This window comes from Pelodiscus sinensis, chromosome 4 (assembly GCF_049634645.1).
Source record: "Pelodiscus sinensis isolate JC-2024 chromosome 4, ASM4963464v1, whole genome shotgun sequence".
Lineage (NCBI taxonomy): Eukaryota > Metazoa > Chordata > Testudines > Trionychidae > Pelodiscus > Pelodiscus sinensis.
The window spans coordinates 22,057,217-22,084,401 of NC_134714.1; the positions used below are offsets into that span (position 1 = coordinate 22,057,217).

Here is a 27,185-nt window from a genome sequence, read left to right on the forward strand (position 1 = left end):
GCGGACTATGTTATTTTGGAATAAAGTAGTTAATCCAAAATAACGCTGCTGTGTTGACAGCCATATGAGCCCTAGGTTGAAGTTGGAGTTGAGCTGTTAACAATAAGGTAATAATATTTCTTACACGGGGACCGTCTTATGTTGTATAGTGCTCAGTGTGCTTTGATGCATGCACATGATGCTTTGAAAATAGAAATTGTGTTCTTTAATGTACCCAGCCCCGAATCATAATGTGTGGCCCATTGCCAGGTAACGTTTCATAAGTATGTTTCTCCAGCATCAAGAAGCATTCCCAGGATGAACAAACTCCCTTTTCTATTTATCAGTCATAATAATTGAGGCTCTGACTATTATAGTTTGGAAAAAGTCTAGTTTATTGCACTTGTCTCAAAGCACAACAAAAAAATAAAACAAAATCAAGAGCTCTGAAATAAAGAAAAGTAAGGAGGTTAAGTGTTTCAAATTATTACCTGGGCTCAGGATTAAGCAAATTACACAATAACATCCCATCAATTTAGAAAGGCTTTTAACACCAATTAATATTAATGAACAAAGTACAGTATTATGCAGTATACAAACAACTAGCAAGCATGAGCCATTACCAAGATGACTTTTAAAAAGAGTAATAAAAAGTATCAGTATTAAATAACACCATTGTATCTGACATCTGTTCCTTCAAAGGAGTGGAGAAAATGTCTTGTCCCTTCTCTGAACTGGATGACTTGGGAGCTGCCAAAAGATACTTTTTTAAACTAAATTTTCATTTGCCATGAGGTTCTCAAAAAACCCTGCCATGCTTGTGTAAATCAAACTGGGTAACTTCAAAAGCTGCATCCATTACAGTGCCAGTGCCAGACAGACTAAAAAAGAAATTCCATGGCAGTCCCCATATACAGATGAGATAGAATTCAAAATATATCAGCCATCAAAGGGAATCAAAACATGACACACACTCAGATCATCCGAGATTTAAAAATCAGACTGAGAACCAAGACAAATAGCGCACATGCTCTATTTTAAAAAAAGTGAACCAAATTAGTTCTTTTTTTTAAATCAGATTTACATTCAAACCTTAAATTGCGTCTATTCCAACCAAGCACTGAATGTGCAAGAACTACTTTGAAAGATAGCAGAGGTTAAACAGAAACATGTCTCGTTTTTATGCATTGACTCCCAGGTTCTCAATACTGAATTTTCTTTCCACTTTTTCTCCTCGTCTCCTTCTGAAGCTGGCTCATTTACAGCATTGGTTAGCAGTTGTTTAAACATTCTGATGATGTATGAGTTTAAAATGTACACAAAGAAAAAAATTCTTCCACTTCCTTCAGTGAACTCAAGTTCTTTTCTTTTACAATTCTAGTGCGTAAAAATGAGGTATCCTTTAGAGAACATTTAGAATATAAAGAAAAATAAACAGCACTGATTAAATTTATTCAGCACATTGCCCAGCTCATTAAACACCTCTGCTGCAACATTTGTTAAGACACTTCAGAATTTAGCTAATGTAGCTAAAAATTGCAATATTGTTAAGCACCTCCCCACAATATCACATTTTATGGGAGACAGAACTACATATAGCTCTATTAATTGCCATATTTTTAAACTGGTACTTAAAAAAAAAAAAAAAAACTTGCCATAAAGCACTGGCTACAGGCACAAATACAGTGCAGCAAATACCAAGAAAGCTGCCTCTCACAATCCTGCCAACCTACCAGAAACCTGACCTACCACTTTGCTGCTATTCTAGTTCTGGGCCTCATGAAGCAAAGTTTCCTGATATTACGTGGGGTGGACAAATGTCCACTTGAGTTAGGATAATTTCAAACTTCTCATCTGTGAATGAAACCAGGTACTGAACCCAAGTGCCCAGAGAAGGACAATTAGTGAAGCATTGGAATTTTTGAACAAAAAAATGGTCCAAACAATGCTCATTTTGACATTAGTGCTGTACAATATGTTTTAAATCCATATTGGAATCATTTTAAATTTGTATGACTGATGACATCTCTCTATGTGGAGTTTCGAGTACAAAAAGAAATTGAGAAACATTTAAAGTTTCGGCTGTGGAGAAATATTTAATGCAACAGAAATCTCTCTCAAAAGAAGTACATATATATTAGTGTGCATGCTGTTGTAAAATATTTACTTTCATTGCTTAACTTACAGTCATATTTCCAAATGAGCTGCTAGGATAATACAATTTAACAATTTCTGTGTGCCACACTTAACTGTCTCCCAAGATATACTGGAACAAATGTGAATACACAATTTGAGGGTTATTTGACAGGTCAGTTTTTTAGTAAAAAAGTGCTAATATTGCATCTGAAATATAATTGGCTTTAAACACCAACATTCTCTATGCATGCTACAGGAAATCTGAGCATTACTCTCTCGTTATTCCACTGCTTCATGTGCTTGAGTGCCTTCATATCACTTCCCATTCATCTTCAAAATCATCAGGGTGAAGCAAAACAGAAGTGTCACTATTTTTTTGCAAGCTATGAGAGTGACTGAATGTCTTTGTGAGACGCTGAAGAAGATATCCTGAAGAACCAATCGCCCACAGTTCATCTAGAGGTGTCACTGCCAAGAAAAAATTATCCAGATTTTAATTAAAGCAGTATGTTACAGTTGCAAACACTCAAAATGCAACTTATATTTCATTAGGATTTTTCTAACTGAATCCAGGGAAGGTTTTTTGGGGGGAAGAGGAAAGGGAGAAGGGAATTATAAGAACCTAAATTAATGAAAGTGTCATGGTCAGATAAGGAAATAGCAGCATTTAGCATATTTATCTTTATTAGTAATTGATCTGAGCATCATCAGGCAGAATACACAGCAGCTATCATAAGATCGGTCAGTGAAGTTTTCAAATCATCATGCAGAACTGACTTGCCTGTTAAACAAGACACACTGCCTGGAATTTTCTTCCAGTAGTCTCCTGCTGGGTTCTTGTCAGTAATGCCATACCGACGGGCTACATCTCCATTTGGACAGCGGGCCCAAACAGTTCTTGTACTTATAGCCAGATGACATGCCTGCAACCCTAAACAGAAACACACAATGAAGGAAATAACTAAATGCTTTCTTATATAAGATTATGTTACATGCAATTTAAGAAGTGAATCAAGTGAGAGTAAGGTATTTTATGTAATTCTGTATATATCCCATGGGAGAATTTTCTAGCATAAAAGGCTGTCAAATTTTCCACATTTCTTCCTTGACCATTCCTTTCACTTTAAGATGGTTACTCAAGTGTGAGCAGAATTTGGTCTCAAGTTAAAATGGACAGGACAATGATCTCAGTATGATGGAAATGAGAATAATCTTGAATTTATTTAACTCTCTTTAGCCAAACTGTGCTCAAGGCATTGTGAAGACTAACTGTGTGGATGTATATAATTTTCTGCTTTCCCTGCACAAAATCGGACTCCCCTCCATAACCAAAATGCAGTCAGCACTACTCAGCCATTTAGGATAGGCGGTCAGGAAAATACTGCATTTAACTAAGGTTTTGGCAGGCAGATGGAATTTGTCCAGGATAAGGGGATTCATAGAAGCAGACTTGAAAAAGGAGATTAAGTTTATAATAATCACTGCGGGCAGGACCGTAATTTTGTATCACATTCAAAGATAGAACTTCTAGCCACACAGCAGTCTCAGGCATCTTGCTAAATATTGCTTTATTATCAATCCAGAAAAAAGAGTGCATTACCAGCACCACTCACTGCAGCAAGTTGGAAAAGGTGCAATGCTGCCTGTTCAAATGAAAACACTTCCAGAAGCTGAAATCCCTCATCAAGGGGCACTTACAATGTTTAGCGAAAGTGAGACCCTATTTAGGACACACGTACTCAAATCATTAAGATTATCAGGTAACCAAATCAATCTTGTTAATCACAACAATGTAGCAAGTTTGGCAACAGAAGAGGTCACTAACAAACACAAACAGAATTAAAGTGTGGAATTAAACAGGACCTGAATGTGTGGAAGGAAGCACATAAGCATACTATCGTTATTTTTACCTGGTACATGCTCCCAGTCTGTGCCTACCGGCATTTCTTCTGTAATTCCTATTCGTACGTGGACATTCCATTTGCTATCAATTGCCCATAGCATCTGATCATTTGGACTTGAATGAACACTGACCAAGTTTAATCCCACTGGCTAGAAACAAAAACAGTACTTAAAGTATCAGCCAGTGCAACATTTAAAACAAGACAATTTATTCTCTTCCAGGTGTCTGCTACAGGAGCAGTAAAACATGTCAATGACTTGAGACCAAAAAAGCCAAACTCACAAACCTTGGAAGTTTTCCAAACACAGACCACACTGCATAATTACCATAAAATGTAATGTTTTGCCTATCTTAACATCTTAATGTTGGGGAAAAAATCTGAGCCTACATAAATTGATGCTACTTTGCTTCCAAAAGCAAACTATTTTATCAATTTTAGAAATGCATATTTTAATTTGCAACATAAAAATTCAGTAATTGAAAACCTAAACTTCATTGTTCCAATGTTCATATGAACAGTCAGCACTGCAATTGGGATACAGCGAAATTAAAAATTATTTGTAAATTTAGCAGAAGCCTTCCTGTGCAGGCTGCTCATTATTTTCTTACTGCCTTCTCAAATTCAGCCAGCACACTTAAATTTCAACCTGTACTGACAAAAAACAAACATATTGGATATTTTAAAAAGTCCAACCATCTCTCACTTGAGACCATTGGGTGACTTGCCTCCACCACTCCCACCCTCCCCATTACTGAGGCAGTCTAGTTAGGTCTACAGCGTGAGCGAGGCGTGTGATTCAGTACATACTCACACTAACTTTCATTGAGGTAGAACAAGTATAAATAGCAGTATAGGGCAGGAAGAAGCCATGCCAAGTATAAATTCACCAGCTTCAGGCAGTCTGTACTTGGCATCTGCTATCACTACAATGCTACCATGGGTACATGGCTATTTATACTTGAGATAGCATAAGTATGCATACATAAGTAGAGGAATCACACTGCTCGCTTGCAGACATAGATGCAGATTTATCTTAGCTCTGGATCATCCACATTTTCACTAGAAGAGCTAAAATCCTAGTTTACTGTGAGCCCAGCGAAACAGTCCTCTCACTCTATTCCCAGGCATCAAGTTCTTACTCGGTGAGGACTCCTAGGAACTCTGGGGAGCTTTAAGTGAGCAAAGGGTAACTTATTAGGGAAGTTAGCTATCAGTTAATTCAACAGTCAACTAATTGCATGAATTCTCAGCGGTTAGTTGATTATTCTATAGTCCCCAGGGCCGGGTCGGCAGCCAGTGCAATCCGGCCCCATTCCCAGGGAACTCCCTGCCACCTGGTGCTGCTGCCTCTCTATCTAGAGAGCCAGTCTGCAAGGAGAGCCAGTTAAAAAACCTACTCCCCTTGCAGTTCAGCTGCTTGCCACCCTGCGCTGTTGCCTCTGATACAGAGGCAGCAACACCTGTCCATTGGGTGGGGTGTCCTTGCTCCCCGTGGACAGAGACTGCTGGGGGGGGGGAGGAGGGAAGGCGGAGGAAGCAGCCCCTGTCTGCAGGGGACTGGGATCCCCCGGGGATAGGGGCTGCAACCACGAAGCAGCCTCTGTCTGCAGCCAGCATGGCACCGCCACGGATGGAGGCTGCTTCACGGCAGCAGGCTCACCGTGGACAGAGGTTGCAGCATGGAGAGCCAGTATTCAGGGGAACTGGCTCCTGCTTCCCCACCCTAGCTGCCCCTAATACATAGGCAGCAAGAGGGGTTAGAAATTTGAATAGTTGACTAGATTTACCAAAAAGCCTAGGCTTATCCGTTAGCTGACTACTACATCCCTAAAACTTATCTGCTCTTCAAAACCAAGTGTTCGTTGCATCTCATGCCAGAGGATGTTTTGTAGCAAGGTAAGAATCAGGAAACTTAGCAAATGCTAATATCACTTAAAAATTGCGTATGAGTAAAAACATGCTTCCCTTTATATGAGCTTTAGGAGCGCTTCACTGAACATGACAGATACAGCTTCAAAAAGTCAACATTTTACAAGAAAATGAAGTATTTACTACCACATACTTACAATCAATGAATAAGCACCTAGAGTCTAACAGGGCAATAAGTAATAGCCAACAAGGATTTATCAAGAACAAATCATACACCAACCTTATTTCCTTCTTTGGCAGGGTTACTGATCTAATGAATGGGGGAAGAAAATGTACATGAGATATAACTTGATTTTAGTAAACCTTTTGTCACTGTCCTATGTGACATCCTCATCATTAAATGAGGCAAATATGATTGAGGTTATATTAACATGAAGTGGGTGCACAACGGGTTGAAAAACCACACTCAGAGTATATATCAATGGTTCTCTGTCAAAATGGAAAGATGTATTATTTGAGATTCTGCAGGGGTCTCTCCTGGATCCAATACTAGTCAATATTTTCATTAATGACTTGGATAATAGAGTGGAGACAGTGTGTTTATAAAATTTGTGAATGACAGCAGCTGTAAGTATTTTGGATGTCAGTGTAGAATTCAAATAGAGATGTAGCCGTGTTAGTCTGATCTTGCTGAAACAAAAGACAGGACTATGCAGCAGTTTAAAGACTAACAAGATGGTTTATTAGATGATGAGCTTTCGTGGGCCAGACCCACTTCCTCAGTTCCACAATTTGATCTGAGGAAGTGGGTCTGTACCACGAAAGCTCATCATCTAATAAACCATCTTGTTAGTCTTTAAAGTGCTGCATAGTCCTGTCTTTTGTTTTAGAATTCAAAATAATCTTAACAAAGAAGGGTACACCTATACAGCAATATCTAACTAGCGTTAATTCAAAATAACTTAGTCTGCGTCTACACAGCAGGCAGTTATTTTGAAAAAAATCAAATGTACAACCATCTAATGGGGAATAACTGGCAGGACACTGAAAATAATCTGGGGGTTATAATTGGTAACAAATTAAATACGAGTAAACATGATAGTTGCAAAAAAAAGCCTAATATTCTGGAGAACAGAGTATAAGATGTACGAGACAGAGAATTGTTCCACTCTACTCAGCACCGGTGAGGTTTCAGGTAGAATACTGTGTCCAGTTCTTGGCACCATGGCTTAAGAAAGATGTGGACAAATCTGAGAAAGTCCAGAGAAGAGCAACAAAAATGATAAAAGGTTTAGAAAATTGACTTATAAAAAAAGATTAAAATACTTGGCATATTTAGTTTTGAGAAAAGATGACTGAGGGGGATATTTCAAGATTGTTGTTATAAAGATCAATTGTTCTTAATACCCACTGAAGGACAGATAAGTAGTAATGGGCTTTATCTGAAGCAAGGGTGACTTAGAAAGGTCAGATAATAGGAAAACACTAACCATAAAGGGAATATAAGCTCTGGAATATGGTTCCTTGGAAGGTTGTGGAATCCCGATCACTAGAGATTTTTAAGAACAGGTTAAACTAAGTCCATCCCTGAAAGGTATAAGCATTCTTGGCCCTCCCTCAGCACATACCATGACATTTTTCACATGTACATGCCGTATATGCTTTTAAATGCTCTTTATTCTATGCAGAGAAGAAAATAAACACACCCTCTTATCCAGTCATCTGTTTTAGACAGGACTATCTTGATGGTTTTGTATACTTTATACTTATGCTCAACTGTGAGCCATTCTCCCAGGTAGTCTTGCTATCATGTCAATATACTAGTAATGGAACTCAACCTCTGGTCTGTGCACCTGTAGAATCTCTCAGGGAAAATGTATATTGTGTTGAAGCTTGTCAGATATGATAAGTGTAATCCGCAGAGTGTTCTAAGAAAGAAGACAGATTATTTTGTTGATGCTTGACCAACATGCCTCTGTACCAACCTATGGCAATTCAGTGTATCTCCAGTTTTGCTGGGTTTTGGAAATCTATGTTCAAAACAAGATAAGAAACTGGCAAGAAGAATGGGTGCCTAAGTCTTGGCTAATGTTTCATTAATGGTAAACAACTCCTGTATAAATACAATTAGATTTGAACTCCTACTTTTGAAGCAGCCCTACAATGTGTAGTATTACACTGAAAATTGCTTCCTGAAGAGAGTAAAATATGGCTTCTTTTCATGTTATGCTGTTCTAGGTTTGACTAAAAATAATGCTGAGTGAATCTGGATTATTCAACAGCTTATTAGTAATCTAAATCGAACCCTAACAGCTCATTTTATCTACTTCATCTCTGGTGGATATCTGAGTGCTTAAGTATGCATTAGGAGAGATGTGCATCTCCTCTCATATGATTTTAATCTTTCGTACCTCCTATTACAGACTTCAAATATATGTTATATAACTGGGCTTTCCACAAAGTTAATTACACCACTCAACTCCTGACTAATTCCTTACCATGGACTTTAAGAGAATCATTTATGCAACTATAATGAAGATATAAACTTTCTAGCATATCTTATTAAGATTTCCACGTTTTTTCAGTGCAACAAAAAAAATCTGACAAAAACATAAAAATCACATCACTAACATGATACTTATCAATCACCACTGACTTTATGGTGCATCCTTTTGCCTGTTCTATCTCTTTAGGGTATAAGCTCTTTGACATAGACTCATGTTTGTGTAGTGTACTGCACAATGGGATCCTAATCTTTTTTGCAAACAGTAGGTAGTATTGAAATACAAATAATACCCTATAACTTTGTGAGTATGGGAGGAAAATTAATTTAATTAAATTTAATTAAATTAATTGGGGGATAGGGAAGGAAAAAACCCCTTTCTTCATTTCTTTCCCTCCCCTTCTCTTCCAACTGTTCACCTTTTCCAATATTGTGTTTCTCTTTCTATTGTTAATCAATCTTTTTCTGCCTCCATTCTTTTCTAGTGTTTTATTGATATATTTATCATTTTTAAGCCAACCTCCCAAGCCTTGCCATTTCTGATAACCCAAATTTCTGATTATTCAATCCAGCTCCAGCTGCAATAAGATCAGATAATTGAAGTTCTACTGTATAGTGTAGCAGAGCAGGCTAAAAGGGTTAGTAGAAGGGGACTATTTGGTGTCTGGGAGGTCGGCGGGCTAACATCTCCCCCCAGCCTATGGGGAGGGTCCACAGAGCCCAGAAAACCAACTGTTTACGTGGGACAAATAATGAGAAAATGGGGATGGGTGTAAGGCTCAAAGGGCTAAAGCGAGGGAACCAGATGGGGATACTGAGAAAAGAACCCCGGACAGCACCCACTGCTCCTCGAAGCTCTCGAGTGAGCCAGCAGACACCTCCCACTGGAACTCTGTATGGATACGTGAGTGGATACAAGAACGGAAATAGGCCCTACAGTTGCAGGCCCCTCCCCCAGCCAACCTCTGCTCCCTGGTTTTATAGATTGTCAATTAGGCAATATTGGTAGCAGGGGAGAGAGGCAGCTCTTACAAAAGGAACAGCAACAGTCCTAGCTAATTAGGGGCAGCTGAGACAGGGCAGCTGCAAATCAATTAAGGACCAGGCAGGGGCAGATGACCGTTTTGCGGGGCCCCGGGCAGCATAATTCCGTGGGGGCCCCCCCTTTGCCACGGCGCATGCGCAGTGACGCCATGCGCATGCACAGCGGTGCCACAGCACATGCGCGGGGCTTTCTGAAGCGCGGGGCCCGGGACGGCCGCCCCACCCTATATCCGCCCCTGAGACCAGGTGCAGTGGATTCAGGCTGCCACGAGACCTCTTTAAAAATCCTCCCTGGGGGCGAAGGGAGGGAGAGTTAAGAAGGAGTTTGGAGTGTGGAGGTGGAGAAAGACAAAGACAAACAACTGATAAGGAGACCAGAGGAGCAAAGCAGAACAGCATCAACCCCGCTAAAAGCAGCAGGGGGAAGTGAGGAGTGTGGGCAGGGAGTGTTTGAGGACTCCCTTTTCCCAAGCAGCCAGAGGAGGACTGCCCACTCAGCCCGGACTAACCCGGGGCATTAGCCCCATTGCTCCATTGTTTTGCTGTGGAACAGAGGGCCAAATGCCAAAACAAGGCAAGTGTCTCTTGTACTGTGGCTCCTAAACTGTGGGACAGTGGGCTGAACAGGGGCCAGGAGCCCAGGAGCAGGACTGACCCTGCCACAATAGGTTTATATTTTTTTTCACAATATCTAAAAACTAAAGATTCTCTGTAAAAATGCAAATTTCACATTTTTCTATGGTAAATGGATTTCTGGGATCCCAGATAAGAATGGTAACTAGACAGTGGTACAAGACTGGATGGTGTTCTTTTCCTATTACTACTAAGAAAAAAATGTTACTGGAGGTATATAAATCAGTATAAATTGCAAAGAGCAAAAACGTTGCAATTTTACACTAAATCTATTTATCAGAGACAATTCTCCCTAACGTTTACTCAGTTTCCATTAATGGGATTTATACACACTTACTGATTGTAAAAGAGGTCATATTTGTAACTATAGAATGGTTTGGTACTTTTAAAGAGTAGCATACAAGTCTCCCAATATTCCTGACCAAGAGCTGACATACCAAAACCTTACAGGCTTTTATAGGGGTACTCATTACTGTAGACTGTCCTTCACAAACACTAATGAATTTAGCCTTGTTACTTCTGTCAGGTAGGGGAGTATTGCCTTCATTTTACTGATGGGGGCTACTGAGGCAGAGAGAATTTAATCTATTTCTCAAGATGCAAAGGAAGTCTATTTTTGAGCTATGAGGACCAAAAGCCAGATTCTCCTGACTCCTAATCTACTGCCTTAACCACACCATCAGAATGTCTTCATCTATTGAGTCTGAGGTCTTCACAATCACCTCAGACATTGACTAAAACAGACTGCATGGTTTTCAACAAGGAAACCAGTGCATTCATAAATCATGAATATTGTGTTCTCGGTCAACAAAATCATTTTTTGAAAGCAAGTTTCTGTTCTGCTAACATCTAAGTGCTTGAAAAAAATCAGTGCCGATCAAGCATTTTATAAATATAAATAAGTTAAAATTGAAATATGTAACCTTCCAAACATCAGCTGTGAAAAGACGTCAAAGAATGACAATAACTAAAATAGATAAAACAGAAATGTTTGTCACAAGCTTAGTAGTTTAAGCAAAAAACACCTGTAGAATTAGACAAAGAAGCCTGAAAATTCAAAGCCTGTGTCAAGAAAAAGACTTAAATTGATTGATTCCTTTTTCCTATCAATGGTCAAAGCAGAAGAAAGTTCTCATCTTTTTGTAGAGTTTAAATCAGACACAGATGTCCTACAAAATAGAGCATTACCAGTAAATTGGTCTTTTGGGGCCATTTCTGTTACCCAGAAGTCCAAGTACTGTTCTAGGTTCTATTACCTAGAAGTCTGCTAGTGAGTATGTCAATAATAAGTGTCCTCCCACTTACTGTGGAATGGACATGAGCAAGCACTTGAAGAACAAGTGACTTTGGGGGAGTATCTTTGAATACACCATCTTTGTAAGGTGAAGATGCTGAGAGATAAGAATTGCTTCGTGGAAGGACGGTATGTATATTAGGGACGTCAGAGGTTAACTGGTTAACCAGCCTGGCCAGCTACACCCCGCCCACAGCCACTGTGGACACAGATGGCCAGAGTAGCTCCCCCACCCATATGGTTAACCAGTTAAACAAAACATTCAACCAGTTAACTGTTTTAGGTCGTTTTTACATCCCTAATGTATATCTCCTTTTCATACTATATTGTTTTAGCTTTAAACAATGCATTTGGCTAAGTTGCATTATTTGGTCTCAAATATTTTGTATAAAGAACCACAAATGTCATAATACATGTAGCCAGTCTGACAACAGTATGAATCTTCCTTCCATCCCACACTTCTGACTCAGAAATGCTTTAGAATTTAAGCTTTAAGAACTCCATATTACATTAAACATCTTGGAAGGAGGATGGGACAATCTTCTTGACCTCTCCTATACCTATTTCAAACATCAAGCTCCAAAACATTTTTCCTCTCAAATATTTTAAGGTGTAACATAAGAGACAAAAAAAAAAGGGTGTAGTCAGCCCAAACCCAATTAACCATACACAAGATGGTCATGCCCCAGTTTATAATTAAGAACCAAAGAACGATGGGTCACTAGAAGAAATTAGGTAGCAAGTTTAAAACAAACAAAAGGAAGTTCTTCTTCATGCAGTGCACAGTCAAACCATGGAACTCCTTGCCAGAGAAGGTTGTAAAGACCAGAACTTTAACAGGGTTCAAGAAAGAACTAGAAGCACTACAGAAGCCACTACCAGATGGTGAGTGTGGGATGGACTCTCCAACACCCACCCTTACTCCAATCATTTCTAAGATTTGACAGCCTTTATTTGCAACACTGACACACATACCACCAATGTGTCCCTCTAAGATTTTCTATCTGTGTGGAATAAATTTTGTTATGCTCACCAAGACATATGCAGATGGGCACCACCAAACACATGCTGCTGGCTGTGGTCAGATGTGGGCACTTTGCCAATCAGCTGGATGGCACCTGAATCTCTCCTGGGTGGCACTCAGCTTACAGGGAACACTGCATACCACTTAAAAATGTATTTTCTTGTGGAAATCCCCAAAGAAGCACACGGCTAATCTGAAAAACGAGCAAAACCACAGGGCTCCCGCCAGGAAGACTACTGTTTGCTCTACAATCCATGCGCACCCATGCCCCATGTCTTTTCATTCCCTGCCCCCCCAATTCTGCTATGAAGTTTATTTAAAGAACCCCCAAAACAAAAACTGCAGTCTTTCTGCTCAACTAATCCAGAAGTTCTTTTCGAAGATTATTCAGTACAATATATTTCTCAAACTCTTTCCTTACAAAATGTCATTAAGACCAACTTAGGTGCTCTTAAAAACTGCCCCAAAACACACATCCATACTACTGGACTAATTACTGAGTTCTCATTCCGCCACATCTCATTATGTATTTTGTATTGATCAATATTTTACAAAAAACTTACTAAAAATGTTTGAGAGAGTTTTAAAACATTTTGCAGGTATTCTATTTGAATCCCTCCACTTCTAGGTCTCTTTAAAGCTCTAACGAAGTAACAATATTAAATGCAGATATATGGTAGCAAAAGAAGTATTATTTGGATATGAAGTAGTTTTATTTAGCTTTTGCACTTCACTATGAAGGATCCATTTTCCAAAAATTAGTACTTTGGCATGCGTACACATGCATATTTTGCATGCAGAACTACAGTGGTACAGTTACTACAGATGCATGCACAATTGGGTATTAAATACCTAAGAATCTCTCTGCATGCTCAAATACCAGATTTCCACCTACATTTACAATAACTGCACTTGAAAATAGGAACATTGTAATACACAGACTACTTCATATATGGACCTCAGTCCTCAGCATTTAAACTTCAGACCCCAATAAGATCACCTCCATAGTTATGGAAAGTACAAGATGCCTCATTGAAGAAAGAAGCAAAATGCAGGACAATGTAGCACTTTAAAGACTACCAAGATGGTTTATTAGATGATGAGCTTTCGTGGGCCAGACCCACTTCCCCAGATCAAATAGTGGAAGAAAATAGTCACAACCATATATACCAAAGGATACAATTAAAAAAAAAAAGAAAGAAGGAGATTTCTCAGAGAAGCAAGCACTCTTCAGCTCTGTTCTATGCTGTCTGATAATGGTCATTATCAAAGCAGAATTTAAAAAGTATTAATTCATGTTATTTGAGGACTCTTAAGATGTTTGTGCTGTAAATGCTACTCTCAGTAGATGGAGATGGCAAACTGAACCTTGCTAATTTTACAAGTCAATACTGCAGCATTTCACTCTTCCCAAATTAAATACAAGTAACCGTAAGAAGTCATTTATACAGACACAGCAAAGCTAGATATTTTTTTAAAAGCACAAAATATTCCCCCCAAATTTTTGGTATCTTAGACTCCCAGATTAGGAACAAATGCCTTATATCTCTGTAGTGCTTTGAATCTCACTTTGCATACAGCTAATATTTCTAACACTGATGATTATCAACACCTTTTTTGTATACAGCACCAGATCACTTCTGGCCTGAAATACAAGCTTTGAAAACTGAGGTTTTTACTGAACTTAATATCAACTACAACAACAACAACAAAAAGTTTCCAAGACTAATTAATTTTCACTGGAAACAAATTAGCAAGCATTTCTCTGGAGTGTCTGCCACAAGCATTAAGAGACCACAAACAAAAAAGTGAAACCAATTAGCTTATTTTCATTGTTTAACAGAGAAATGTAAAAGGTAGATAGCTTAAGGTGAAGACCAACCACAAAGAAATCAGGAAATGCAGATGTTCAGGTCCTAAAAAGAAGAAAGTGAAAATACCAATTTAAGATGTTTTTAAAAGGAACACACAGAAGACCAACATCATACAGTACAGAAATCTAGTTCCAGAGTCTTTAGGGTGTGGTAAAAACATTTTTGGTACCGATAACAGTAGTCAAACACACAACAAGCTGCACATATACTTCCTGAACCATAGGATAGTAGCAGTATCTTAAAACAAAAAAGACTAGAAGCCTAGAATTCTTAACACTCGCTTTCTTGAAATCTAGGAAAAGGAAAATTGTGTCTCATTGGGCAGTGGAATCAGTCTGAAACAAAGACTTTAAATAGTTTTTATTACGAGTGCTAAAAGTGTGATTGTATATGTGTGTGCACGTGAATACGAATGATTGCCTGCAAATTAAAATGCTTCAACTATAAAGATAGTTTCTACAAAACAAAGCACTTATTTGAAATAATATTTTCTAAAATCAGCTGAATAATATGCTGTATTTGTCCAGTTTCATTTATCTGTAACATACACTAAAACACTCATGTGAAGCTTTGTCAAGTCATTGTTTTCCTAACCCTCCTTCCTGACTAAAAGGCAGTTCTCTAGGAAAATCCTTTCCTCTTCATCACTTTAATAAGTCCCATCTGGTTTAGGACAACAGGCACCAGCTCCTCCAGACCAGTCTATATATTAGTCAGAGACGAGTTACTAGAATGTATTGCCTCCACGGGACATCTCTGGGACAGTGATGCAAAATAATTTATTCATATTGCAAATGAAAAATTTGCTTTTGAGATTAATGTGTTTTTGTGCCCCACTGTAAATACTTTGGTATCAGAGAGACTTGGTGGGAATGACACACTATTGGAATACTGGAACAGAAGGGTACAGCTTGCTCAGGAAGGATAGGTGGGGGAAAAAGGGAGGAGGCGTTGCCTTAATTTATTAAGAATATATATACTTGGACTGAGGTAGAGAAGGACATAGACAGACTTGTTGAGTGTCTCTGGGTTAGGTTAAAAGGGTAAAAAACAAAGGTGATGTCATGGTAGGGGTCTATCACAGACCACCTGCCCAGGCAGAAGAGGTGGATGAGGCTTTTTTTAAACAATTAACAATTATACAAAGTGCAAGATTTGGTGGTGATGGGGGACTTCAACTATCCAGACATATGTCAGGAAACTAACACAGCAGAGGACAGATTATCCAATAAGTTCTTGGACTACATTGGTGACAATTTTTTATTTCAGAAGATTGAGAAAGCTACAGAGGGGAAGCTGTTCTAGATTTGATCTATCTTGAGCAATTTGTATCATCTGCAAATTTTGCCACTTTACTATAAACAGAGGGGCAAACGGTTATGTTTCTCTTTAGGCAGTTTTAAGGATTGATTATGATACAACATGAAATGTGAACTGGTCACAGATTTTTAACATATGTGCAAAAAATTACATTACCCAGTTTAGCTGTTAGAATTCTAAGTTTTGTGCTGGTAATAAAATCAAGTTGGAAGACCAGACAAAAGTATGTAGATTTACTATTTGTTCTCAGGACCCCTAATCATGGACCAGGATGGCGCCACAGATTGGCGTTTTCCCTAGGAGTAGTCGGTCGGACTGCGCATGCATGGTAGGCACCTTGTGCCATTCACACCCTTGTGTTCATGTGCATGATCCGGCTCCCGCCAGTTCCTCATATCTGCCCGAGTATCTGAAAGATATAAATTAAAGAACAGAGACACTGAAGCGGGGAGGAAAGGCAGGAAGTGGAGCACCCACGGGGACACACATCTTGAAGAATTGTTATTGCACAAGGTGAGTAATTCCCTCTTCTTCTTCGAGTGATATCCCCATGGGTGCCCCACTGTTGGTGACTTGTAGCAGTACTCTAGAATAGAGGGCAGGTGGGTCTCAGAGTCACCGTTTGATAGCTGCTGATAATACTGCCAAGGCTACTGATATATCCTTAGTCAGGTGTTGAGAGTGTCTAGGACCATTTCTAGGTTCCAGATCGGTGGTGGTGTCCTATGAGGTGGGTTAAGATTTCACAAACCCTTGATGAATCTCTTTGTAGTGGGATGTGAAAACACTGAGAAACTGCCTATTGTGTGATGGAAAGCGGTGATCACTGCCAACTGCACTCAGAGAGGCTACAGCTAGCCCAGATTGTTTTAAGGAAAGAATGTAATCTAAAATTTGGTGCGATGGGACTGAATATGGTTCAAGTTGTCTACCTGTGCACTATGAGACAAATGTGCACCATTTCTTTAGGCAAGTAGAATGTGTGGTGTGTTTCCTGCTGAGTATCAAGACCTCCTTCACATGGTCTGAACATCTCATGTTGGATTCCTCGAACCAATGAGGAACCAGGTTGTCAGGCACAGAACAGGAGGCTGGGGATGCACCATAGTGCCCCGTTTCTGAATCAATAGATCATTGTGTTCAGGGAGGTGATAGGGTGGATGAGGAGACATCCACTAGGGAAACCACGTTTGACAGGCCCAGAATGGGGCTCTGAGTATTACTATCGCCCCGTGTGACGGGGCGCTCCCGCCCCGCACTCAGGACGCCGGGGGGACACACCGGAGGGTGGGGAGCACATACGGCCACAGCACGACGGGCTGCGCAGACGCGCCAGGACCCAGCGTGGGGAGCGCTGGGAGGCAAAGGGCGCCGATAGACAAGGCCCAGGAGGGAGGGGCCAGAGAGGCACGGGCTGATGAGGTCACGGGGGAAGGGAGGCTCTGGGGCATCGCGGAGGAAGTGACGGACAGAGGGAGCGGAGCCGGCGGGGGATTTAAACCTGGGGCCGGCACTGCGAGGGGGGAGGAGGAGAATGGAGCGGCCGGGAGGAAGGAGAAGGGAGAGGTGAGGCCGGATAACGCGGCAGGGGCGAGCCTTAAGGACTGGTGGAGTAGGAAGCGGCCCAGGGCAGGGTCGTGGAGCCCGTGAGCGGGTGTGTTTTGGGGCACTTCCCCCATCCGCTAGGGAGGGACCGTGGGTCCCTGCCTTCAGGGCCCTGGGCCGGGGTTCGGAGAGGGGGCGGGCCCGAACCCCCCTACTCTGCTGACCGACGAATCCAGCTCGGGGTGCATACTCAAGAGAACGGACTAGAGGGCCATCGGCTGTGTTGTTGGCGCACTCTGACGGCCTTGTTTACACCCCGTCCTTGTTAATCTTCTCAAGGACTCTTGGAATTAGCAGGTTTGAAAGAAATGCGTAAAGTAGATGCCTTTACAGTCTAGGAAAAAGGTGTCCCCAATGATCCTGGTCCTGCTCCGACCCAGGAGCTGTACTGAGGGCATTTGGCATTCTCAAGAGGCAAAAAGGTCTATTTGGGGAAATCTCCAATGACAGAATATAGGATGAAGATCCCAGTGATGTAGCTCACACTCGTGATATTGTACAAAATGTCTGCTCAACGCATCTGCTGTGACATTGGTGATGCCAGGTAGGTATGATGCCACCAGTTTCACCTTATTATGGATGCACCAGTTCCGTAGGCGTATGGCTTATCCTCACGGAGATACCTGTGAACCAGTCCCCCTCATTCAGAGCTTGGATGATGGATGCCAGGGTAACCATTTTAAACCACTGTTTGCAAAGGTATCAATTGAGTCTTCAAAGATCGTGAATGGGCCTCCAATCACCTGTATGCTTCTGGGTGAGAGAGTAGTGAGAATAGAAGCCCTTGCCCCTGAACTCGTCCTGTACCCTCTCTACTACTCCAATGGAGAGGAGGCGATGCACCTCTTTCTTCAATAGGGTCCTTGTAAGAAGGGTCCCTGAAAAGGGATGGGGATGGTGAGGAGGTTGGCGGAAGGGATGTAAATGAGATGGTATAATCAGATGTAACCATTTCTAGAACCCAGCAGTTGGTTGTAATTGAGGCACAGTGGCGGTAAAATGGTTTCAAACAATGTTGGAAGATAGGAACCTGGTCTTGTGCAGCCATATGAGGGGGAGGTCTAGCATACCCCCAATCAGGGCCTCAAACCTGCTGTCTATTGTTTTGCTGAGCAGCGGTACAGTTATTTTGTGGGTGCTTTCTTTGAGGGCGCTGTCTGGTCCAGGATTGATCGGATCCCCTTTGTTGGTATCTCAAGTATGTGCTTGAGTAAGTATCTCAGTGCTTTTGGTATGGTGTATACCATTTTCAACTATAGGGGAGCACACACATGCCCAGTGTACGCAGAGTCGTTCTAGAGTCCTTGCCTGTTCGTACGACCTTATCAGTGTTTTCCGCAAACAACTTGTTTGTTGAAGGAGAGGCCTTCTACTTTGGATTGTAGGTCCTTTGGGACAGCAGCCGACTGTAATCAGGATGCTCTCCACATTACGACTGAGGTTACAGTGGAGCGTGCTGCTGTATCCACCACATCAAGAGCCATTTGTAAAGCAGTTTGCACCACTGTATAACCCTCTTGAACACTTGACTTTAGAACTGATCTTTTATTATAAGGTAAATGTTCCATGACACCAATAAGTTTCGAATAATTATCGAAGTAGTGGTTTGCTAGGAAAGCCAAATCGTTTGCAATGTGCAGTTGCAAGGTAAGTGAAGAACAGACTTTTCTACCAAAGAGGTCAATGCACTTACTCTCTTTGTGGGCCGTGGTGTTCTTGTACTGTGGCACCCTCGCTCTCTGCTGGTCTGCATCAACTACCAAGGAGTTTGGTTGTGGGTGGGGAAAAAAGAAAGTCCAAGCCCTTGGAAGGGACAAAATACTTTTTGCCACCCCATTTGTTAGTGGGTGGGATAGAGGCTGGGGTCTGCCATATCTTGTCAGCCACTTCCATAATGACCTCATCAATGGGCCATGCAATTTTTGCCCACTGGGAGGGTTGGAGGTTCTTAAGGAGACAGCGCTGCTTCTGTTTTACCTCAGACAATTGAACATCTTGACTGGCTGCCACCCTTTTAAACAATCGTTTCAGGTCATCTGTAGGTGAGGTATCCCCAGGTAGCACTGCCTTGTCCAGAGAGGAAGAGGACTGGTCTGTGGGTGAGGTGTCCGGTGATTGTTCTGGTTCAGACAGTTGTCCTTCCTCAAGTTCAGGTTGTTGGTGAGGAGGAGAGGTGCTCTGAGGAGGTGAAGTGGCAGGGAGTTTACAAGCTGGGATAGAAGAAGTTGTCTAATGGCAGCTAGACACGGGTCAGTAACAGCATAGAGACCAGTGCCTATGGTAGATAGGTGAGTAACAATATAGTGTACCCCAATGGGGCAGAGGATCATGGTAGTGTCTGCATCTGTGGTACTCACAGTAAGACCATGTGGGGGAAGAGTGTCTAAAGGAGAAGATACTCCTGCCATCTTCATAAAAGGTTGAGTGTGCTGGTAATGTCAGAGATCTGGGGATTATACCGAACCTCTTGAGGAAGCAGGAGGAGATAATGATCAGTGCCGATGTGGCGCATCACGAGTAGATATATAGTATGGCACCAGAGAGTGGGGGGGGGGGAGGAAGAGGAGGGAGGAAGACTTATCTATAGTGTCTTCTATGGGTATGTGTATCCTGATTGGTAGCATACATCGGAGCCAGTGAAGGAGGTGCCAGTGAAGACAGCACCAGAGAGCAAGATATCCGTGCCAGGATAGGGGACCTCGGTGTCTCTTTATTAGTCTTTGAACGGGCCATAGACAGTGCCGGTGGTTCATTCAGTGCCAGTGGTGCTTTAGCGGGGATTGTGTCTCCGGCTCTGGAGATCTTGTAGTGGCCAGTGACATGGTCAGCATTCGTGTTGGTGCCAATTTCGGTGCTGGTATGGCAGTTGTAGTGGACGGTGCTGGCAGTGCCATGATTTGATTTGTGAGGCATCCTTAGAGCGGGAGGAACTGGTGCCTGATGTCCCCGGCTTATCACCGACGCTGACCCTGGTGGATGAATTTGTCGGTGAAGACCACGCTGGTGAGGCCCTTTTCTCAGCTAAAGAGCCTGAACAAGGGGAAGTGGCTCTACATTTCTTGGCCCTGACTGGGTCTGAGCAAGGTGTAGAAGGCATGTCTGCTGGTTGAAGGGCCTTGTCGAACAGAAGCATGCAGAACTGCATCTCCCTGTCTCGTCACGCTCTAGCAGTCAGTTTAGAGCAATGGGGGCACTTCTGTGGTATAGGTGCTTCCCCAAGGCACTTGATAGATGAAGAGTGCCTGTCTGGCGCAGACATGGGCTTGCGATGTGTCGCATTTTTTAAAACCAGGCGAGCCTGGCATGATATCTGTAGTAACGGCAGGATTTCATCAAACTACTGTTCCATTTCTTTAGGTTTTGGTTTTTTTAAAAAAGCCAAACAGAGAAAGAAAAAGACAACAACTATCTAACTACTGACTATAACTTTACTCTAATAGGATTCTAATTAACTATGAACAATTCTTCTGACTAGATTCTGTGAAGAGAGGCGCTTGCTCCATCTGCGACCGAGGGCGGTAACAAAGGAACTGGAGGGAGCTGGACTGTGTGTGCAAATACAAGAGCACTAATGGCATGAGGAGCCTACTGTGCATGCATGGTCTGACCAACTACTGCTAGGGAAAACTCCAATTTGCTAGGGAAAAGTGCCGGGACAACCAGACACCAAGGCTATGTCTACACGGCAGACTTCTTGCACAAGAACAGCTGTTCTTGTGCAAAAGCTTGCAGAGCATCTACACTGCATGCGCATTCTTGCGCAAGTAAATTTACAGTAAAGCATCGGAACAGAGGGTTTCTTGCACAAGAGTTATTCCTCTCCCCAGAAAGAATAAGCCCTCTTGCGCAAGAAGGCAGTGTGGCTGGGCAACAGGGATTTCTTACGCAAGAAACCCCTATGGCTAAAATGGCCATCAGAGCTTTCTTGAGCAAGAGATCATCCACACTCCCATGGACACACTTGCGCAAAAGCAAATGGCAGTGTAGACGCGCTCTTGCACAAGACCTTTTGGGCAAGAATTCTTGCACAAAACAGTTCTTGTGCAAGAAGTCTGCAGTGTAGGCATAGACCAACAGTGGAGCACCCACGGGGACATCACTCAAACAACCAATTGTGTTAGGTACAGTACAAGCAGAACTTGCCACAAGGAGCTTAAGATTGTTCGAAATAGACTGCTTAGAGGAAATGGAGAAAAATTTTCAGGCTTCACAAATTCAGAGTAGAAAAAGATGATTTACAGCCAATTGCATGAACTTCAACAGTACGGATCTGCTCATTAAAGAGAGTGAATGGCAGTTACACCAAATAGTCAAACAGTAGCCATCTAAGTAAATCCTTTCCCTTCAATGATAGCCATAGAATTAAAAAACAAAGCAAAAACAAAAAAACCTGTTTAAATATATAACTTCATTCCACCTTCTTCTCTCCATAAGGTCTTTGTTATAAAGCAGAGTACAGATTAGTGGGTGAATTGCTTTTTCTCTATTTTTGTAATTCTGTGTCTACTTTATTTTTATTTTTTTAGTGTGTGAGACTTGGAAGCACTACCTTTGTATTTATATTTCATGAACATTATATAACACAACATCTGAACACATGATATAGCGTAGAGTTCTTTTGTATTGTATATAATGCAATAAAATGAAAGGCTCTCTGTATTTGCTATAGTCAAATCATACCACAAAGCGATTTTTGATCCGTCAATGGTGCTATATAGCAGCTCACCCTAGGGCAAGAGAATCATTGATAGTTTTAAACATATTTTGTGATGTTTAGAATTGCAGAAACTATTAAATGGAACAGCCAGAAGTCTAGAAAAACACTGTTCCCAATTTTACAGCACTTAATCTAAGTCTTCTTACTAACCATAATTCTAATATAAGACAGGAAAGAATGAAACAAGATGATACAGCATACCTTTTTTTACATGAAAAAATCACTGCAATCCTTGTCCAGACTGTAGGGAAGAGGACAAAGAGGGGAAGAGGATGGAGAGATGAAGAGAACAGGAATGCTTACATATCAGTTTTAGATGATTTAATCAGAGTGCTTCTAACAAAGGTGAGAGGAGGGATTTGGTTAGCTAATTTTGTTTTGATTGAAGTCTTTATCAAGACTGCATTATTTCTGAATACAGCTTATGAAACTGCTTGAATACTGATATATACAGAATGCTATCATAGCACAGCTACCAAGGACTGACACTGTTAAAACGGACCCTGGAGTAGTTTATAGGCACTACATGAGTCATGAGATCTGGAATACAGAAGATCATATTTTTGACATTGAAGAAAGATCTAAGTTTAAAACTAATTACACAATTCTATATTTTGAGAGAGCTTCTGTACCTTAAGCAACTGAAATGCAGTTTTGCCTTTTGATTTTTTTCTTTAAGCAGAAAATGTAATTGAACTGTTCATAAATATTTCTGACAATACTCTTGCAGCTATGAATATACAGTAATGCAGCATTATAATTAAGGGACAAATATCAACTAAGGAGCATCTTATAGTAAACGAGGTATTATTCCCTGAGCGATTCAGTAATCAGTCATTGATTTGTTACATTTGCTTGTCAATTGCAATATTACCATGTGGAAATCAAGTTTAGGTATTTTCTTATTTTGCATACAGTCTTGATAATTAGACACCACTCTCTACAGAAAACCCACTGACTCATACAGTTACCTACATGCTTCCAGCTCCCATCCAGAATACACCATACGATCCATCATCTATAGCCAAGCCCTTCGATACAACCGCATCTGCTCTAATCCCACTGACAGAGACCAGAAACTTCAGGATCTCTACCAAGCATTCTCTACCAAGCATCTCTACCCACCCTGAGAAATAAAAAAGCAAATTGAAAAGAGACAGACGAATACCTAGAAACCAATTACTTCAAGACAGACCCAAGAAAACCAACAATAGAACACCACTTGTCATCACCTACAGCCCCCAACTTAAACCTGTGCAACACATTATCAATAAACTACAGCCTATACTGGAACAGGATACTAAACTCCGAGGGGCTCTGGGAGACAGACCCATAGTCTCCTATAGACAACCACCTAACCTCAAGATGATTCTTACCAACAACCACAGGACATACCACACTAATACCAACCCTGGTACCTTCCCTTACAACAAACCCCGTTGCCAGCTTTGTCCACATATTCATTCTGCTGATACCATTATTGGACCTAACCAAGTGAGTTATAAGATCAAGAACACATATTCCAGCGCATCCAGAAATATAATTTATGCTATCGTGCCAAAAGTGTCCGTCTGCTATGTACATTGGACAAACGTCTCAGACACTTCGCCAAAGGATCAATGCCCACAAAACCGATATCAGACTGGTTCACAAAGAAAAAACAGTTTCTTGCCATTTCAACCAGAAAGGACATTGTCTCAACGACTTGATTATCTGCATACTGCTTCAAAGGCCTTTTAAGACTTCACTTGAAAGAGAATCCTCTGAACTGTTATTCATGCTTAAATTTAACACTTTACACTCAAGTTTGAATAAAGACGCTATTTATCTTACCCATTACAAAGATAGCTTTCCCAATTATCACCTCTAATATCATTAGCTCACAGACATTTACCCCCCCCCCCATCCTCCTTCTGTTCTGAAATTTGATTTGTCCTTTTCATATGTGTTCATTTTTTAAAATTGTATCCTTTGGTATATATGGTTGTGACAATTTTCTTCCACTATTTGATCTGAGGAAGTGGGTCTGGCCCACGAAAGCTCATCACCTATTAAACCATCTTGTTAGTCTTTAAAGTGCTACATAGTCCTGTTTTTTGTTTCAGCTACACCAGACTAACACGGCTACATTTCTATCACTAGTCTTGATAATGTGCAAGAATAATTGCCCTTTTAATACTTTTGTAATTACATGATCTAATGTCCTGAAATTGCCTCAAGACTATTATGGAACTAATAAGTTTTCATTTTCCCTGCAAGAAATCATTTGAATTTTTGTCCTTTGATACTGACTTACCAAATTTCAGCATTGTATATTTAATAAGAGGACATGAAAGAACTACATTGCTCTGGGTATATGAAAGTTATCAGCTGGAAACACTACATCTGATGGGAAAACACTGTCATACAGATGCTTTGGAAACCGTAGCAAATAACTCAACATACAGCCTTATTCAAGCTAATGGATTGTCAGAAGTTTCTTTAAATTTGATATTTTCTCTGTTGGAAAGCTCAAAGTAGAAAACTGGTAGTGCTTTTCAATTTTTGTTTTTATTTTAAGTAATTTTGCCTATGGGAAAAGCCCATAATTGGTATTTTTTTCAATTTCTACATAGTCTCTAGGCAGAAACTATGCCTATCACTGATTATGTCATGGCTCAATTTCCCAACCTGACACTCCGACTGCAGAGATGGGGCGGTAGGGAGAGCGGCTAGTAAAATAAACTGCAAAACGAGTCTCAGTGACTCCCAGGCTATGTCTAGACTGCATCCCTCTGTCAACAGAGGGATGTAGATTAGGCATTCGAAATTGCTAATGAAGCAGGGATTTAAATATCCTGTGCTTCATTAGCATAAACATGGCTGCCACTTTTTTTCTAAATGGCGCTTTTTCGGAAAAAAGGCAGTCTAGATGCAAATCTGTTGAAAATAAACCCTTTTTCGACATCCGGTAAACCTCATTTTTTAAGGAATACAGGATCTGTCGAAAAAGGGTTTATTTTCGACAGATCCGTGTCTACACTGCTGTTTAGAAAAAAGCGGCGGCCATGTTTATGCTAATTAAGTGCAGGATATTTAAATCCCTGCTTCATTAGCAATTTCGACGTGCCTAATCTACATGTTGACAGAGAGATGTAGTCTAGACACAGCCTCTGAGATAAACTTGTTCAACCTCAGTCTCCCTGAGATCCAAAAAAGACAAAAGACTGGTCCCTTGCTGCCACCACCCAATAGGGTTACCAGATCATTTCAAAAAAATACCAGACACAGTTGATCTCAGATGGGGGGGGGGGGCAATGACCAACTGGGAGAGGAGCAGGACTGGCCAGGAGGAGGTTGGAGGGTGGGAGGGCGGCTGGGGGAATGGCCAGCGGGAAGCAGGACTAGCCAGGAGGGGATTGTGGGGAGAGCAGGGCTGGCCGGGGGGAACTGGCCAGGAGGAGCAGGATTGGCCGGCAGGAAGCAGGGCTGGTCGGGAGGGGAGGAACCAGCTGGTGGGGAGCGGGGCTGGCCCGGGGTGCTGCCCATCCCACACACAGTCCCAGCAGGGTGCATGGGCAAGTCTGGCCCCAGGGATTCCATTCCGCCCCAGCCCCGCCCCCCTCCTCTCTACTGTGTAGTTGTGTACTGCTTGGTTGGTAGACACGCTCACGCAGTGTGAGTGTGTCTACCAGCCAGGCAGTAAACAACTACGTACTGATACTCATGATGATAATAAAACTTACTTAATTAGAAAATACAAGACATTTACATGTCTTGTATTTTCTGAATTTGTTTCCCGGACAGAAAGCTCAAATAGCAGACTGTCTGGTTCAAAACCGGACACCTGGCAACCCTACCACCCGAGTGACTAAAAGAAAGTATAAAATAAACCCTTTTCCAGGGAAGAGGTCATTTGGAAATCCCCTCCCTAAGATAAAGCTCTCCTTCCCATCTCCAACCTCCGTTTTGCTTGGAATGGGGAAAACAAACAGAGGGAATCCCAGAGAATAATGTACTCTGCCCGGGTAACTAGGCATGTAAACTTCAGGACACAACAATCAACCCATACTGGTTAATTAAAACAAAAGGAATACTTTTATCAAAACAAAGGTACTGTTGCAAGCATAATAGGTGACTGGTTAAATAGCAATGAAGTGACTTAGACTCAGGGGAAATCCCTCGGCTGAAATCCTTAATTACAAAACAGAAAAACAATTAGCCAGCTCAGACAATTTCCAAACAAGGAAAACAATAAAGTCTGATGGACGATCTAAACTTTTCCCTCCTTACACATTTCAAGAAGTCCATTCTTGGAGAGAGCGAGCATCTCCCTCCATACCTGGGAGAAACTGCTCTGATCTCAAAGAAGAGAGAAAGAAAAACTCCTCTTTCCTGGTTTGAAATTCTTAGCTGCATGTTTACTAGCTGACTGCCCAAATCCCATCCCTAGGTGCATCTCCAATTGCTTAACCCTTTCCTCACTCTTCAGGTAAGTCAGACTCTCCTTAGCAGCTCCTATTTATGACAGTCCTAATGAACCTTCTGCAGCAACTTTGAAGGGCAATTGACATACTCTAACTCCTATTGCTATAAAAGCTTCAGGGGGGAGCCAAGTTAGTCTGTACAGGATAAACTTAAAAAAACAACGAATAGTCTGGTAGCACTTTAAACTTAACAAAACATGTAGATAGTATCATGAGCTTTCGTGGGCAGAGCCCACTTCTTCAGATGACCAGAGTGCAGTTCTGGACATCCAACACTCTGGTCATCTGAAGAAGTGAGCTGTACCCATGAAAGCTCATACGACCATCTACATGTTTTGTTAGTTTTTAAAGTGCTACCAGACTATTTGTTGTTTTTTAAGTTTATCCTATTGCTATAGTCATTGCTCAAAGGACAGTTGGTGGTGACTTACTGATCTGCCCATCTCCTTTGAAAAACATCTTCCTCTTCAAAAAGTGAGCACTGGTGAAGCTCACATCCATTGACCCTAAGCAGTCAAGGATACGGGGCAATTCAGTGACGCATTTCTTGGTTGCATCTCCCCTTTTACTGCCATCACTTGTTCCCAGAGGAAGGGAGAGCTGGCTATCATGAGATAAACAAAGCTAAAAAAGGATTAATGTGAAAACAACAAACTAATAATAATACAGGCTGTGATTTAACATCATTCTATAGTATGATTTTTTTCAGCATATACTTTAACAACATTATAGTCTCTTGAATATTTTAATGTGACTGGAAGTTTGTGGTTCTCCCAGTGAGAACTTCTCATTAGCCACTTATTGTTCTACTAACAAA

The 27,185-nt window shown here is 41.3% G+C and overlaps 1 protein-coding gene across 7 annotated transcripts in view; it reads right to left on the reverse strand.

Annotated features, from left to right (window-relative positions):
• Window positions 1-356: 356 nt before the first annotated feature.
• TECPR2 (tectonin beta-propeller repeat containing 2) overlaps window positions 357-27,185 on the reverse strand; it is an 87,756-nt gene continuing 60,927 nt past the window's right edge. For 3 of the 7 annotated variants that reach the window (XM_075926539.1, XM_075926537.1, XM_075926538.1), the window contains exons 18-21: window positions 6,169-6,198; window positions 4,026-4,167; window positions 2,897-3,046; window positions 357-2,583 (exon numbers count right to left, since the gene is read on the reverse strand). In XM_075926539.1, the coding sequence (XP_075782654.1) occupies window positions 2,426-2,583; window positions 2,897-3,046; window positions 4,026-4,167; window positions 6,169-6,198 (480 nt within the window). In that variant the 3' untranslated portion in view covers window positions 357-2,425. Of the gene's footprint in view, window positions 2,584-2,896; window positions 3,047-4,025; window positions 4,168-6,168; window positions 6,199-27,185 lie in introns of those variants that run through there. The other 4 variants (XM_075926541.1, XM_075926540.1, XR_012903291.1 and 1 more) reach the window with 3 other exon arrangements.